This window comes from Castanea sativa, chromosome 8 (genome assembly GCF_040712315.1).
Source record: "Castanea sativa cultivar Marrone di Chiusa Pesio chromosome 8, ASM4071231v1".
NCBI lineage: Eukaryota > Viridiplantae > Streptophyta > Magnoliopsida > Fagales > Fagaceae > Castanea > Castanea sativa.
In genome coordinates, this window is record NC_134020.1 from 16,720,458 (window position 1) to 16,737,252 (window position 16,795).

At 37.4% G+C, this 16,795-nt stretch overlaps 1 protein-coding gene across 2 annotated transcripts; it reads right to left on the reverse strand.

Moving 5' to 3' along the window:
- Positions 1-9: 9 nt before the first annotated feature.
- LOC142608279 (uncharacterized) lies at positions 10-13,991 on the reverse strand. 2 transcript variants are annotated; one of them, XM_075780026.1, is made up of 4 exons: positions 13,538-13,991; positions 12,042-12,133; positions 9,531-9,649; positions 10-304 (listed from the first exon to the last, which is right to left on the reverse strand). In XM_075780026.1, exons 1-4 carry the CDS (start codon positions 13,761-13,763, stop codon positions 229-231), a joined length of 513 nt encoding a protein of 170 aa, XP_075636141.1. In that variant the 5' UTR covers positions 13,764-13,991; the 3' UTR covers positions 10-228. The 2 variants fall into 2 exon arrangements, with proteins under 2 accessions (XP_075636141.1, XP_075636140.1); XM_075780025.1 differs by lacking the exon at positions 10-304 and adding an exon at positions 1,442-1,873.
- Positions 13,992-16,795: the final 2,804 nt, after the last annotated feature.

The window sequence follows — 16,795 nt, forward strand, 5'->3', positions numbered from 1 at the left end:
AAGATCAAATTCTTTTAAATAGATCGCTTTTCATTCTTGTGATTCATTACGTTTAGTAGAACATTAGAGTCTATATGTGAGTTTAAACACATTCAACACATCATAAAACATTCTGACTATGTAGTCATTTTACATTGTAAATTGTATCAACTTAAATTGTATTAACCAACATCTAAACAAACTTTGTCATGAATTGACTCAAGGTGGAACATGTAGAATGCCCTGTAACTAAGGTTTCTTCACAACGAGGACAGGGCACTTTGCATTCTGAACACAATAGTTGCTCACGCTCCCCAGAATAGCTCTGTATCAACACCATGGTATATTAGTATTCAATAATTGGAAGACCTTCTTTGCATAGGATGTAAAGTATCATGATAAGCATATTCTTAATTTGCCAAACTGATTTCATACATTATAGAATGCAGTGGGGCAATAACCCCCGAGTCATTTGTAAATTTTGTATAAGAAGGGTAAAGAATGAATTTTCAGACATGTGGATTGGCCATGGAGACAGTCACCACAGCCTCTTATTCAGTCTTTATCAATGGGGAACCAAAGGGCTGGATCACTCAATCTAGGGGCATTCGGCAAGGAGACCTACTATCTCCTTACCTCTTCCTCCTTTGTGCGGAAGGCCTCTTGGCACTACTAAATAAGGCAGCGGAGAATCATGTGATCAATGGAATTATGTCTAGCCAAAATGGGGTGTGCATCTCCCACCTTCTTTTTGCAGACGATAGTTTACTATTTTGCAAAGCCACAGTTGGAGAGTGTCAACAACTATTGAGCATCCTTGGCCAATATGAGGCAGCTTCGGGACAAGCAATCAATCGCCAAAAAACTTCCTTGTTTTTTAGCAAGAACACAAATCCCAAAATAAGGAGATTGATCCAACATCAATTGGGGGCTAGAGTAATGACAAACAGTGAGAAATACCTTGGTCTACCAATGACATGTGGTAAATCAAGGGTGAACGTCTGATTCTGGCAGTACCATTGGACCATCTCGACTCTCCGAACACTCTGATTTGGACAGAAAATAAAGCTGTGAAGTTCACAGTAAAAACAGCTTATCGGCTTGCACTCCGCCTGAACATGCAACCGTGAGCAGAACATTCATCAAGCCACGCTTTTAAACCAGCTTGGAGCAAAATCTGGACACTCAAATGTACCACCCAAAGTTTGAATGTTTTTATGTAGAGCTTGCTCGAATTGTCTCCCAACCAAGGAAAATCTCCATAGACGTTGAATACGTGTGGATACCAGATGTGAATTCTACCACCAACAGTCTGAGAATACAAGTCATATCCTATGGGAATGCCCATTTGCACAAAATGTATGGGCACTGATGAGTAGCCGAATCCAGAAATGCAGAAACATAGAGGGCGTTTGGATCCGCGTTCTGCGTCCACGTCCGCGTTTTGGCTTCTATTTTTTTTTTTTTTTTTTTTAAACCCAGCCGCATATATTGACTTTCAGCTATGAACAGTACACAAAATTACTGTTCATGGGTCCCACAAATTTCACTTTTCAGCAACTTTTTCATTAAAAATGGGTCCCACAATACTATTCACACATTTAAAAATTATTTTGCTACAGTGTTTTCAGTTTTCAGTTTCAGCAAAATAAGTTCTATCCAAACAGACCCATAGCAGACAATTTTTTCCACTTATTCCGACAGCTGCATGACAGGCTTAGCCAACACAAACTTGAACAGTGGGCAACTACGGCATGGTTGATTTGGAATGCGAGAAACAAGTTTTACTTTGAGCATGTCCAACTCCAACCAAAAACAATCGTTGATGTCGCATGCGGTCTGTTGGATGAGTACCAACGCCTCATGGCTTTGCAGTGACAAGCCACGTTTTTTGCTGCATTTTGTATCTTGTTTTAAACTTTTGAAACCGCAACACAGATACTGGGGGTCACTACTGTACTGAAACTCTTTACACATAAATGAAAATTTCTATCGTTTGGATGTCAAAAAACAATCATTTCCAAAATATAAAATTGAAAATTAGTGAACACAACGTGCAAGTCAAATAAAGTATTTGCCAAAAGCCTTGTAACTCAATTAATTGTCCCCTCTTGGTGTTTCCAACGAAGACAATACAAAGTCAATATTTTCCCCACCCGCAATTATCAAATTATCAAAAATAAAAATAAAAATCAAATAAAGTATTATTGTGGCTTCTCATGGTTGATCACGAAATCATGGTTAAAAGACATAGGACTTAGGATTGGAGCATCCACGTAAAGGAAGTATATATGGTGCAGACACATGGTACAAGCCCACAATTATACGCATGTATGGGAGGAAAAGCAAAAAGAAGACAGCTCAACCTGTGGCCTTATGGATGGAGCCTGTTAGTAATTGGGCTTAAGATTAAGCAAACCCGAGCATTTAATAATTAGGATTTCTTTATGCATTTTATTGTTAGCTATTTAAGCCCCTTTTTTTATAATTATAAGACAGTTTTGAGAATTATAAAAAAAGTGTGTTCTTTTTTTTATATTGGTGCTGAATCTAGTTTTGCTTGGTGCTGACTCCAAGTAACCTTAGGTGCTCACTCCTAGGGTTTATTCTTAATTCTATTGTTTTTTATTTGTTCTATTGAAATAGTGTGGTTGTCCTACGTCAGTTTTGGTATCAGAGCAGACTTTCGGTCCATACAACACAACCGTAAACAACCACTTGAAAGAAAAACCATCAAAAAAGCAAGCCAACCAAATGTGACAGTACCTTTCAAGTTTTTGCCCCATGAGATCTTGAACAAGCCCAAACCAGCCCCTATAATCCGTATATACGCCCTTTGGCCACATGAGTTCTTCATCCTCAAGCCAATAGAGAAGCCAGTGACTCTTCCCAAGCCGGTGACCACCATCCGTGCCCGCCTCTGATCACAGAACCCACAAACTACAAACTACAAACCACAAAAAAAAGGGTGACCCACGCAAGACCCATCAACCACCAGCCACCAAAACCCACAAATCAACACTCACCACCGCAAGACCCATCAGCCACCAGCCACCAGCCACCAAAACCCATTATCATCCTCGACCATTGTCGTTGAGGACGTCGACCACCACCAATGCCAAGACTTGAGCCAAGCAGCCGCCACTCCTCCATGTTTCGTGCCGCCATTGTCTTCCCCATCTTCACGCCGCCACAGTCGTCGATCCCTAGCACCGCAAGTCCATTGCCGAGCAATTTGTTTTTTTTTTTTCAATTTAGAGATTATGTTGTCTCTTTTAGTTTCTGTGGTTTTCTTTTTAAAGTTTGTAGTTTGAGTTTCTTTTAAAGTCTATCGTTTGCATTTCTTTTAAAGTTTGTAGTTTCTTAAGTCCATTGCAAAGCTATGTATTTTAAAATTTTGCAAAAAAAAAAATCAAAAATCAAAACGAAGTAAAAGAAGGAAATTCTTGTTGCCGTGACAACCCAATGCATGTATTGGGCCCTTAATTGTTCTCCACAGGTCCACTTTGTCCAAATAGATCCACTCACTTAAGGAGCCAAGCCCGTGACTATCTAGTGCAATAAGTTGGCCACTGACCAGGATACAATTCTTTCTCTCTTTTTGGTGGATTTAATTGTCTCATTAAAAAAAAAAATTATCTTTACATTTTTTATGTGCATATCCCAATATAACCCACTAGCCTACCCATTTTGTGCTCAAGTTAGCTGTTTTATTATTTGTGCTTTCTTTCAGTACCCATTTTAAAATTCCAAAAAAAAAAAAAAAAAACAGACATAACTCAATTTCTTTGAAATATCTTATTCTCATTATTAATTGTGGAGCTTATTAGAATTTGAATTCTATTTGGGCTATCTCTCAATATTGTGAACACTGTCACTACTTAACTGCAATTTATTTCTTTGATTCTTTGATCTAGTCTCTACATGTACTCTTGCTCGACCTTGATTTTATATTGGGAATTGGTTATTTGAATTTTTGGGAATCTCAATTGCATTCATAAATATAGTGTTGCATGCATCTGCGTAGGGGTCGCATCATGTCGAACCCTGAACATCAATCCACTTCCAAGCCTAGGATCTCCTTAGAGCAAACCATGTAAAACCTAGCAAAAACTGTCCATGCTTTACTGGAAAGGGTAAAGCAAGTTGAAGCATCTCAAAGAGAGACTATTAACCATGAAGAAGATAACATGCTTAGGCAAAATAACCACGGTTACTTTAATAGGGCTCCAAACTTTGAACACGATCACAATAATCACACTAGCCCTAGGGATTATGATGATAGGATGTCCAAGGAAAACATAGAAGCATCCACCTTTGATGGCTGCCTAAACACATGAGTTTTCACTGATTGGTTACATCAGATGGAGAAATTCTTTGACTATTACCATTGGACTGAGAACAAGAAAGTGAGGTTTGCCAGGATGAAGTTAATTGGAAGAGCCGACCTTTTTTGGGAGGACCTTGAGGATACCCTTAGGTGACGACGTGAGCCCTCCATTACTGATTGGCTTAAGATGAAGGATGCACTCTCGAGGAATTATCTTCCTCCAACTTATAGAGCTCCCTCCTTGAGGAATGGGCTCGCCTAAAGCAAGGCACTGCTCCTGTGGCTAAATATATAGAGAAATTCAAGAGGCGAATTCGAATAGTCAAGGAAGAAGTTGTCACACTTAATAAGTTCAAGAAATGTTTAAATGCTAACCTACTAGGCGAGATTATCACCCAAGGACTCACTACCTTAGGAGAAGCATATGACCTTGCTAGGAATTGTGAATTAGCATCCAAATCTATCTTTTGGCGACGTTCTGAGCTCCAGAGTGTTCCTACCAACCCTCAACCTTTTGGTAGCAAATCTAGACTTGCCTTACTCCCTAAGGTCAACCCCAATAACACCCCAATAGAAAAAGAGAACAAGAGAAAATGTGTGGTCAATGAGCCTTCAAGATTAGGCTCTCGCCTCCAATGATTCAAATGCAATGGGATTGGACATATTGCAGCTAGATGTCCCTATAGAACCCTTGTCATTCAAAAGGATGATGAAAAGGTAAAAGATGTTAAGGAGCCGGTGTATCATCCAAATGTTGAAGAAATCCAAGATGTTGAGGCCATATGGGAAGATGATCCTAGCTACCTCGCGTGCATTAGAGCCATCTCTCCCCAGGTTGATGATTTCAAGGACATCTTTGGTATCGCTAGAGTGAATGTGGTAAGATGTGCTTTGGCACAATAGAGGGACACTAATGATTGGTGAAGGAGCGCCATCTCCCAAACTTACACCAAGTGTGGGGACAAAACTTGCAAGATTATTATAGATAGTGGGAGTTGCATTAATGCGGTCTCCTCTAACGTTGTTTCCCACCTAGGCTTGAAATTGATCCCACACCCTAACCCATATAAAGTTTCTTGGGTGGATACTTCCTCCATAGCCATAAAAGAAAGATGTGTTGTCCCACTTCAATTCCTCACCTACAAGGCTGAAATATGGTGTGAGGTAATTCCTATGGATGTAGGGCATATTATCTTAGGTAAACCTTGGCTTTATGATTTGGATGTCACCCTTCATAGGTGATCCAATTCTTGCTCATTTGTGTTTGAATGTAAGAAAATTGTGCTAAATCCTTTAAAACCTAAGCCAATCGACATGAGCAAGAAGACAAAAACACCAAAGGCGAAAGGCCTGAACATCATAAGCCCAAAGGCATTTGAAAGGGTAGCAGTTCAAGAATCCGTTGTGTATTCCTTAGTTGCTAGGGAACTTCATGGAGAGACCTGTGAGGAGCAACCTGAAAAAGTGAAGTTAGTGCTCCAGGAATTTAAAGATGTTTCCCCTGAGGAACTTCCCAATCATTTACCGCCCATGCGTGACATACAACACGCCATAGATTTTGTGCCCAGAGTGACCCTACCAAACTTGCCTCACTATAGGATGAGCCTTACTGAGCATGCCGAGTTGCAAAGGCAAGTAGAAGAACTACTTAGAAAGGGTTTTGTTCGCGAAACCATGAGTCCTTGTTCAGTCCTTGCACTCTTGACTCCAAAGAAAGATGGAACTTGAAGGATGTTTGGTGATAGTTGTGCCATCAACAAGATCACTATGAAATATCGTTTTCCTATCCCTCGATTGGATGACATGTTGGATATGATGGCTGGAGCAACGATCTTCTCAAATATAGACTTGAAAAGCGGCCATCATCAAATTAGGGTTCATCCTTGTGATAAGTGGAAAGCTGCCTTCAAGATGAAAGATGGCTTATATGAAAGGATGGTCATGCCTTTTGGATTGTCTAATGCTCCTAGTACCTTTATAAGAGTGATGACTTAAGTGCTCAAGTCTTTTATGGGGAAATTCTAGGTTGTATATTTTGATGACATCCTCATCTATAGCAAATCTAGGGAGCAACACTTAGATCACCTAACTCAAGTTTGTACTACCCTTAGGAAGGAGAGTTTATATGGCAACCTCAAGAAGTGCGTTTTCTTTATCGATAAAGTCGTCTTCCTAGGTTTCATAGTATCCTTTGAGGGAGTTTCTACCGACCCCCAAAAGGTTCAAGCGTCCGAGCCCAAAAATATCCATGAAATTCGAAGCTTTCATGGGCTCGCTTCCTTTTATCGCCGATTCATCAAGGGGTTTAGTACCATTATTTCCCCCATCACTGGCTACATGAAACAAGGGGAGCTTATTTGGACAAAAGCTACTACTAAGACTTTCAATGAGGTAAAACAAAAGATAACTGAGGCACCTTTTCGTCTCCTTGATTTTACTAAGCCTTCTAAAATGGAATGTGATGCCTCAGGTATTGGCATAGGGGGAGTACTTAGTCAAGAGCATCACCCAATTGCTTATTTTAGTGAAAATTTGAATGATGCTAAGCAAAAGTACTCCACATATGACAAAGAAATTTATGTCATTATTTGAGCTCTTTGACATTGGCACCATTACTTGTTGTCTCGAGAATTTGTTATCTACTCTGATCATAAAGCTTTGCGCTATCTCCATTCCCAAAAGAAGCTGAATTTTAGGCATGGTAGTTAGGTTGAATTTCTACACTGCTACTATAGGATGGGAGTTGAGAATAAGGCTACTGATGCACTAAGTCAAAGGGTGTCTTTGCAATAAGTCATAAGTGTTAAGGTTACTGGGTTTGAACGACTCAAGGATGACTATAAGTCATGCCCAGATTTTGGGGAGCTCCACACTAGCCTAAAGTAATGTCTCACAGCCAATCCTGGATGATTATACCCTTCAGGATGGTTACTTGTTTAAAGCCAACAAGTTATGTATCCTTCGGTCTTTAGTGAGAGATTTTCTAGTTTGGGAGATACATGCGGGAGGCCTTGCAGGTCATTTTGGCCGAGACAAAACAATTGAGGAAGTGAAACATCAATTTTATTGGCCTGATCTCAAGAGGGGCATTGCCAAGATAGTTGGTCAGTGTCGTACATGTCAACTAGCCAAACATCACAAGCAAAATACTGGCCTGTACACGCCTTTACCTGTGCCAAATCGCCCATAGCAGGATGTGAGTATGGACTTTGTGTTAGGTTTGCCTCGCACCTTTAGGAAGCAAAATTCTATTCTAGTAGTTGTTGATCTCTTCTCTAAGATGGCTCATTTTCTACCATGTTTAAAGACCTCTAATGCTTCTAAGATTGCAAAGCTCTACTTTGATGAGATTGTCAAACTTTATGGTCTTCCCAAAACCATAGTGTCTGATAAGGATGTTTGCTTCATGAGTTATTTTTGGAAGACTTTGTGGCATTTAGTAGGCACTAAATTGAAAATTTTTCATGGCATTTCATCCTCAAACTGATGGTCAAACTGAGGTGGTTAATCGTAGTCTAGGTAACTTCTTTCGATGTCTAGTGGGTGAAGCCAATCAAAATTGGGATTCAATTCTTCCTACAACCCAACTTGCATATAATAGCTCTGTCAATAGGTCTATAGGCGCTAACCCTTTTGAGGTTGTGCATGGGTACACACTTAAGAAGCCCTTAGATCTTCTGTCCATGTCCCCACATGTTAGAATTTTTGAATCTGCTGAAGCATTTGCATGACATATTCATGATTTGCACAATGAGATTCGCAAAAAAATTCAGGTAAGTAATTCTCAATATAAAATTCATGTGGACACTCATCGGTGTCATGCAGAGTTTCAAGTAGGGGATTATGTCATGATTCGGATTCAACCTGAACGGTTTCCCTCTGAAACCGTTAAAAAATTTTAGGCTCGTAGTGTCAGACCATTCAAGGTATTGAAACGAATGGGCCTAAAAGCATGTGTCATTGACCTTCCTCATGATTATGGTATTAGCCCCTCCTTTAATATTGATGATCTAGTTGCTTATAAAAGCCCCACAGTTATTCCTGATACCCCTTTTGATGAGCCTTTACATGATCCTATTGATACCCTTATCCCTACCCCTTTACCCTTAAATCTGCTATTTTAGATGAATAGATTGTTTCTACCAGGGATGGAGGAGTTCACCATTTCCTAGTTCGATGGCGAGGGCGACCAAATTTTGATTGCACATGAATTACTCGAGATGAGCTACATCAACTGGATCCTGACTTGCTGGAGTACTATCAAAGCTCTTCAAATTTCCACTCGGCGGGGTCGAGTTCTTCTCGCCTGGGGATAGTTGGTGCGGACGCAAGGTACAAGCCCCCAATTATACGCATGTATGGGAGGAAGAGTAAAAAGAAGACGGCCCAACCTGTAGCCTTATGGATGGAGTTTGTTAGTAATTGGGCTTGAGATTAAGTAAGCCCGAGCATTTAATAATTAGGGTTTCTTTATGCATTTTATTGTTAGCTATTTAAGCACTTTTTCAGATTATTGTAAGACAGTTTTGAGAATTATAATAAAACGTGTTTCTTTTTTTCACTGGTGCCGACTCTAGTTTTGCTTAGTACTGACTCTAAGCAACCCTTAGTTGCTGACTCCTAGGGTTTATTCTTGATTCTATTGTTGTTTATTTGTTCCATTGAAATAGTGTAGTTGTCCTACGTCAATATATATCCTCTTTACTTTTCTTTTTGATAGATGTTTTAAGATTTGGCATCTACTCCATAACGATTTTTCTTTACCATAAGACCAAGACACCAATGGGTTTCTTTTTGTTGTAGACAGAATTTGATCCCAATTTCCATATTCAACGACAAGAAACTTGACTAGTTCAACTAATTACAACACATATGTATGCTCTTTAATATTAGTAGAATGCAGAAAAGAGTTATGTGTCCTATTTACTATTAATTAAGTGAAATGGGGAAAATATTGCATCTAGGCAGCTAGCTTTATAAACTTCAAGTTCAGCAGTTCCATAAACAAAACTTTTTACGAGTAAAAAATTTAAAACATTTAAATATGTTGACATGATCTTAACATCGAAATCTTACCATCCATCAATAACATAACATGTAGTTCTAAATAGATACATGAAAGTAAAGTTGCAAATTTATGATTTCATTTGTCTGTATGTATGCTGATTCTATCAATAATCACATCAATGTTGCATAAAAAAAGGATTAAATAGAAACTAACCTTTTGATTTTTCCAAGACCACGCTCTCCTAGAATAAGCAAATTGATGTTCAACTTTTCAACTGCATTACATATAGCCGTTTGAGGATCTCCTACCTCTGTAAGTGTTTCTGCGTTTACCTACAAAAATAATATGAACAAACCCCAATCTTACACTTGTATGCTCCAAAGGAGGAAATATGTGCATTTGTATACATCTATATCCTATCTCGTCAGATCTCAAGCTTGAGTATCATTTTAAGAGTATAAACAAGTATTCTTTTTGAATGCAGGTATTCATTATCATTTGAACAAATTTATTTTTGATGAGCCCGTTAGGCGGCAAAAAATTAATGTTGTTTAAGGCTTATAGTCTTCTCTTGACCAAAGAGAGTGAAATAGATGGTCCTATGCTAAGAAAAAGATGAGTACAGAACATATGGCACAGAAACTGCACTGTATATGTACTCTCCATACAACTATCATTTAAGACGTTTTCTTCATCTTTTCAAACTTGTGATGATTGAAGCATTCTCATTGATGCAGCGAAAAGAAACTTAGATATAATTGATGTAGCAAAAGCGTATTAACTTTCTATCTGATAAATGCAACTATAGGCATTAAGAGGAAAGATCCAACAGCAAAACAATAGAGAATAGAAAAAAGAAAGGTTGAAACTTCAAAGGATGAGTTTAAGGGTTCAAGACTAAAGAAGTCTGAATTTCTTTGATATTATGTGGCAGAATACTAAGGCTCTTAAGAGACTAGTTTGCAATAGCCCATTAGGAAACTTACATTGTCAATCCTTCATTACACAAAGCCTTCTAATCTTTGCCATTGATGCTCATTCAAGGTCATATTTAAATTACAAACATAAGAAATACATCAAGAATATCTAGTCATATTAGAAGTTTTCACTATGTTTAAGATAGAATTTTAGCCTGCATGAAAATGTGCAAGAACTTTCACACAAAGCAACGGGTCATTACTTTTTTGAGGCAATTTAAAGAGATTTTGCAGAAACAATTCAGTGTTGTTCCCAGTACCTTGTTCTGATAATCATCCTTTCATTTTATTTTTAGATCAGAATATTTACTAAAGCTTCATCTTACCACTCTCTTGTCGAATTGATGTATCCAAAAGATCATTCTCAACTATTAGATTGCACCACTGGTCAAAGAAGATTATTGTGATGTTCATGCTACTGAAAGTTAGAAGCTTACCTTTCTCTCTGGAGGAAATTTTTTCTTAGGACCAATGGCCTGACTGATTAAGATCAGAAAATCACTGCTGTGCTTAGAAATAGTAAAAAGGTTGTATCTAGTGCATAAGGGTTCCCACTTCTGTAAGGTCTATGACAGGTGGTTGGTAGATAGTCTTATACTAAGCAACCACAAAAATCCAAAAGCCTACAGCAGCTTAATATTTTACATAGTATACAAGATCATCAAACCAAACTAAACTTTTTTTTTTCATTTTTACCCTTTGTGGTCTTCCTTCAACCTTTATGGAAGCATCGTTGACAACAGAGAGCCAATATCGCTTTTCACAGAGAAATTGAAAATTGATATCTCCAACAAGATTATATGAGGTAGAATTTCAAAATGAAGCAAGTGACAAAGGAGTGATTTATTGAGGTAGAAGGCATGAAAGGGTTTCAATTCTTGTAGATAGCCTTAAAGGTCAGACTTGTACTATAGGAGTTGTGTTACCATGTAATCGTGTGACACAAGGCATTGCGGATAATTAGTATCTAGTTATATATCTGAATTTTTTTTACAGCCTTTCAGTCTGTAGTTTTCATTATCATTTTTGCTCATCTTTACTGCTAAATTGTTGTGCAAACGATAACATAAATGAGAAATTTGTTAGAAATAATTAGTTATAAACCCATCAACATGCACATTTATCTTTACCTTTTACCTATGTAAGTTACACCACAGACATGACATCATCCCCCATCCCCCCTCCCAATTCTTCTACCCCTTTTATCTTGCATACCAGCGATGTAGCTTCACAAATTTTTTTTTTTTTTTTTTAAAAAGATGAAATTCATAAAACAAATAATGTACATTAAGATTTGCTAATATGGAATAGGAAATTTCTTGTTGGCCATAGCAATACCTTTCAAAAGAAGAAAAGAAAGAGTGGAAGAACTAATTATACAAATTAATAGGGCACTATTACCAGTGTACTTGTTTATGCTGCAGATGATTTTAAAAGAACAACCACCCACTCAAAGACTCCAAAGGAGTGTTTAGAGCTCCATACATTTAAATGAATCATCCTTATTTCATTCAGGAATTAAGTAATATGATTTTTTCAATTAATTAAACAAGGCCTTGTATGGTACCATTAATGATCCATCTCTATAAGTCTTAGATGAGTACATTGATATGTCCATACAACACTATCAAGTACCATTAGCTGTTAAATTATCAAGTAAACCATAATGGATTGAATAATAATTGAGTTGCTACTGCCAATAATATAAAATTTTGTTAAAAAAAGGAATGAAAAATAGTGGACATACCCCTCGACTAGCACATATTTCCTTAGCTTTCTCCAGAAGAGCCAATGTGAGCTTGTTCTGATTTTCTTTGACGGAGTTATTAAACTCTTGAGCTGTCATGGACAAACATGCAAAACTTGTCAATAGAAACTCCAATGTCTCATATAAAGTTTATACTCATCATTGTAACTATTCAAATATGGGAAAAAAGAAGAAAAATGGAAAGAAGGGCACGGTGAAGAATGCAGTTTCTACAAAATAGTTCTCAAAATGAGGAGAGAACAAACTTTCCCCCACTTCTTAACCACCATTAGTCTCATCCGGAACAGAAGGGGTCTAAATAAACCTCTTCAAGTAGGAAGGGCACGCTCTGATTCTAAAATACAAAGCTATACTCCCCTGTCTAATTGAATAAAAAATAAAGCATAATAACGCCATGAATGTTCTTACTATTTCCTACTTATTAAACAGCACTTTTGAAGAAAATGAGTATGAAACAATAATAAGAAATTAATGCATATTTGAGTTATGTATAGAAAATCTTCCTTAAGGTGATAATTGCCCTGCTTGAAAGAGTTTAATGCCAGGTTACATGCAATTCACCTCCATGATAGCAAAGTGACCAGCAGACAACAATTCTGAAGTTTCTTCTAAAGATAATTTCTTACAAAATGATGTATTTGACTAGAGTAATGAGAGAAAAAACAAAAATTAAATTGAATCTGTTTCAGGCCCTCTATTTATAAACAAACAATGAAGAGATTTATTGAAACATCATAACTTTTCATTTTATTTGGCACATTTATGAAATCATAACATACATAAGATTAATTCATTATAATCCAGTACATCTCATCTTATCTTTTTTCAATAGAATAAACTCAATATGTACCACTAATTAAAGTGCCAAGTGCAGCGTGCGTGTTCTAGTGTCACATGTCTATAGATTCCCTATATAGTAATTTATTTGGGTTAAAGTGCAAACTACATCCCTAAAGTTTAAAGGCATTTATGGATTACACCTAGAAATTTAAAATTTTGAATTTTACATGCAAAAGTGTAAATGGAATATAATTTTAAAGGTTAGAATCCAAATTTTGAAACTTTAGATTGTAAAATCAAAAGATCCCACTTTAGGTGTAGCTTGCACTTTAGCCTTTATTTTGTGGTGTTTGTCTTACATTCCCACCAAAAGCTTATTAAACTTTCTATGCTTTGCAAGTTAATTTAAATCCCAAACCCACTTCCATATCACAATTTACACACTAGATTTTGAACAAGTATAGGCATATAACTATAACCATCATGAGTTAGCGAGGCTTTGGGGGATAAAAGAAAAACTAGAGTACAACACCCATCTCTATTTTTTACCCCTCCATAAATACAAACTTTTTGAAAGAAACAGAAATACAAAATCAATAATTTTCCAAACTCTAAAGCCCCAAATTCACCATATATACTCCAATAAACACCAAAGAACACAAAATTAAGAAGCAAATAAATTATTAGTACTTAACTGGCTGAAACAGGACAGTACATACGAGCAGAACCAAGAGAGGCAGCAAAGGTGTAAGCATTTTTGGTAGGAAGCTGAGCCATGAAGATGAGAAGAGGGGACTTGTTTAAAGATTCTTTGAGATTATCAAGTACCCAAGTGAGCGCATAGTAACTGTACTCACTCTCATCAATAGCCAACATCACCTTCTTCTCAGCTCCTCCATATCCCAAAACTACCTCAGCCATTACTGAAGGGTTTTTGGTTTCAGAGTTTACAGATACAGACAGATAGGTTCAAAAGCGTTAGAATATGTTACTGACAAAGAGACACAGTGATTGTACTATGTTTAGGGTTTATATAACGTCTTTGTTTAGTAGTACTAGGTGTGGAAACTTGAAACTTTGAAAATGGTAGTTGGAAAAATAGGGGGCGAGTTTTTAAGGTCATAACGGCCAGTCAAACCTTTGAAATCTGGATAAGGTTCCTCTCCTTGTCATTCCTTTGATAATATCCATCTGCCACGTTCAACACTCAAGAGATTTGTTTTTTTTTTTTCTTCTTCTTCTTTCGGATTTTGTTCAAGAATGCAAGCCATTTAATACATTATCATTTTTAACTTATTATAAAAGTTATCTTTTAATTGCGGAGAAAGGGTCTATTGACACCTCTCTAAGGCTTTCATTTTATTGAGAGATGAAAAATTAAGGGATAAAAAATGAGAAAATAATGAAAAATTGGAGGACAAAAGATGAAAGAAGAAGGAAAGATTGGTAGATAGAAATTATTTTCGTTTTTCCTCAATGTTAGGAGAATGGCAAAGTGGATGGATGAAAAACAAAATTTTTTTTAATAATTTAATTGAGACAAAAAATGAGAAAATATAAATTTAATTTGTATGAAGTTACTTTCATGCCCCTATTTATATAAAACCTTATTATTAATTTATTTTTTATTATAGGTACAGATATTACTCAATCTGTACTTAAAAAAAAAATTGCTTCTCTTCCTCAACATCTCAATCATACTTTTATTATTCTCAACCCGAAAGTTAAAAGCCTGAACTTATTTCCTAGTTTAGACCTATAAATCTTTGTAATGTCCTGTATAAGATTTATTCTAATGTCTTGGCTAATAGATTGAAGAGAATCATTACAAAGATCATTACTGAGAATCAAAGTGCCTTCACAAAAAACCGTCTTATTTCTTATAACATAATGATGGCTTTTGAGACCTTAATAGCATGCAACATAACAATTATGTGTAAGATGGTTTTATGGCCCTGAAGCTGTTATGACAGAGTGGAGTAGTCTTTTCTGGAAGTATTGATGCCCATTTTTGACAGAAGGCTCAACAACGGAAGAAGCCCAATAATAAGGGAGATGAGAAGAAAAACATGGGCAAAATGGTAAAAAGAAGAAGAAGAAGGTAACAAGCCTAGTGGACTAACATGGCAAGATTGATGGCCAGTAGGCCCATGAAAGTAATAAGAGGTAAAGAAGAAGTTAATGGGCCAAAGAATCTCAAAGAATGAAATGGTAAGCCCATGGGAACAATGAGAGGTAAAGAAGAAGTAAACGGGTCGAGGAAGCTCGAAGAATGAAGTGGTAAACTTTGTTGGACTGGCACGGCAAGAATAAGGGCCAATAAACCCATAAGAGTAATAAGAGGTAAAGATGTAGTAAATGGGCCGAGGAAGCCCAAGGAATAAAGTGGTAACCTCAATGGACTAACATGGCAAAAATAATGGCCAATAGGCTCATAAGGAATGGTAAGAGGTAAAATGTAGTAAATGGGTCGAGAAAGCCCAAAGGAGAGAATTAATTGGTCAATGGGCTGATACGGCAGGAACACCAGTCAGCAAGCCCATGGGGGTAATGAGAATTAAAGGTAGGACAAGGCCATGGCAAAAACAATGAAGCAATATGGCAGGATTAATGGCCAAAAGGCACACGGCCATGAAGAAGAGAGACAAGATGTGGGCCTAGAAAAGCTATGGAGACAAAGGCTTTCAGCTGGATAATACCCAGCCCAAGAAGGGATAAAAGGAAGAAAACATGAGCCCGAAAATCCTCCACACCAAAAAGGATAAACACAAGCTAGTACACACAATAGAACCAGAGAACGCAAGAGCAGCAGAAATGGTGTGAATGCCAGAAAGAAACAAACATAGAGGGAGTGGAGTGTGCACAAAGGAGGAAGGTACCACCTACTTGTACCCAGCCAATACATGAGAGGTGGGGCACAAGTCAAGGTATTCAGAGGGTGTGGTTTGGCAGTAAGGAGAAAACGAGGTCTATTCTGGGGTTCCTACCCAAGCTTCTTTGGGGAAATGTCCTGCTGGGATAGCATTTCACCCAAAAGTGGTAAGCATAGGCTAGGACCACTTGATGCATGCCATAGAGGTAGGTGGTGAGGTTGCTTAATTCTTATCCATTAGGGTGAAACAAAAATGGAGAGAGGTAAGAAATAAGACAAGTAATTTTGTTTGGAAATGGAGAGTGGTGCAACCAACACACTTTGGGCAAAGGTAATGGCTGGACAACCAGCAGGTGAGTGGGTAGTACTAGAGAAATGCCCACAAGAAGCCAGAAATGGTTGAGGAACAAAAAGGGTAAATCCCACAATGGTAGATGGTATAAAATGGGGGTAGCCATGAACAGTAAAAGGGGGAGGGCAGAAAAAGTAAGAATTAGGAAACAAGAGAAAACATGGAGAAAGAAAGAAAAGGTAGAAAGACTGAGTGAGAAAAGAAAACTAGAGAGAAAGTAAAGTAGTAGGAGTAGAGTCATGCATCAATAAACCACATTTTCTCTCCCTCACGACATACCCACTCTCTGAAGATTATAAATTGAAACTCAAATCACTTAGGCCCTTTCTCTAGAGTGAGTAACTTCTACGGCTGGAGCCCTTTACTAAGGTTACTTGCGTTGGAGATTGGTTCCTTTCTTGGGTTTGCTTCTACTAAAAAGCTTAGCCCGTAACCCAGTAGATAAGTTGTTCCGTTGGTTATGCTTATTGGATGATATTCTTACTGTTTGGCTAGAAGTTACTAAGCTATTTACTTTTTTCTACTATATTGTTATTTTTATTTGCTGTGTTGTTCTGCTATAACCCTGGTAACTTTTTTTCGGTGTTAGCTTTATTTAGTACATTTTATTATCATAGTCATCCTGCTATAGTGTATTCCTTCTGTAATACTTGTACTAGTCACTCCTGCTGTGACCATGCCTTACGTCCAGCCTATAGCACTCATATTAAGACACTTCTACAATGGGTA

Bases quoted from the DNA above. Each gene is read 5' to 3' on its own strand.
- LOC142608279 (XM_075780025.1), bottom strand. From the start codon at position 13,763: ATGGCTGAGGTAGTTTTGGGATATGGAGGAGCTGAGAAGAAGGTGATG. The intron at 9,650-12,041 runs GTATGTCCACTA...TTATTTTTGTAG, and splicing joins AAATATGTGCTAGTCGAGGG to GTAAACGCAGAAACACTTAC. The intron at 1,874-9,530 runs GTTAGTTTCTAT...TACAAAATGCAG, and splicing joins GGTCTTGGAAAAATCAAAAG to CAAAAAACGTGGCTTGTCAC.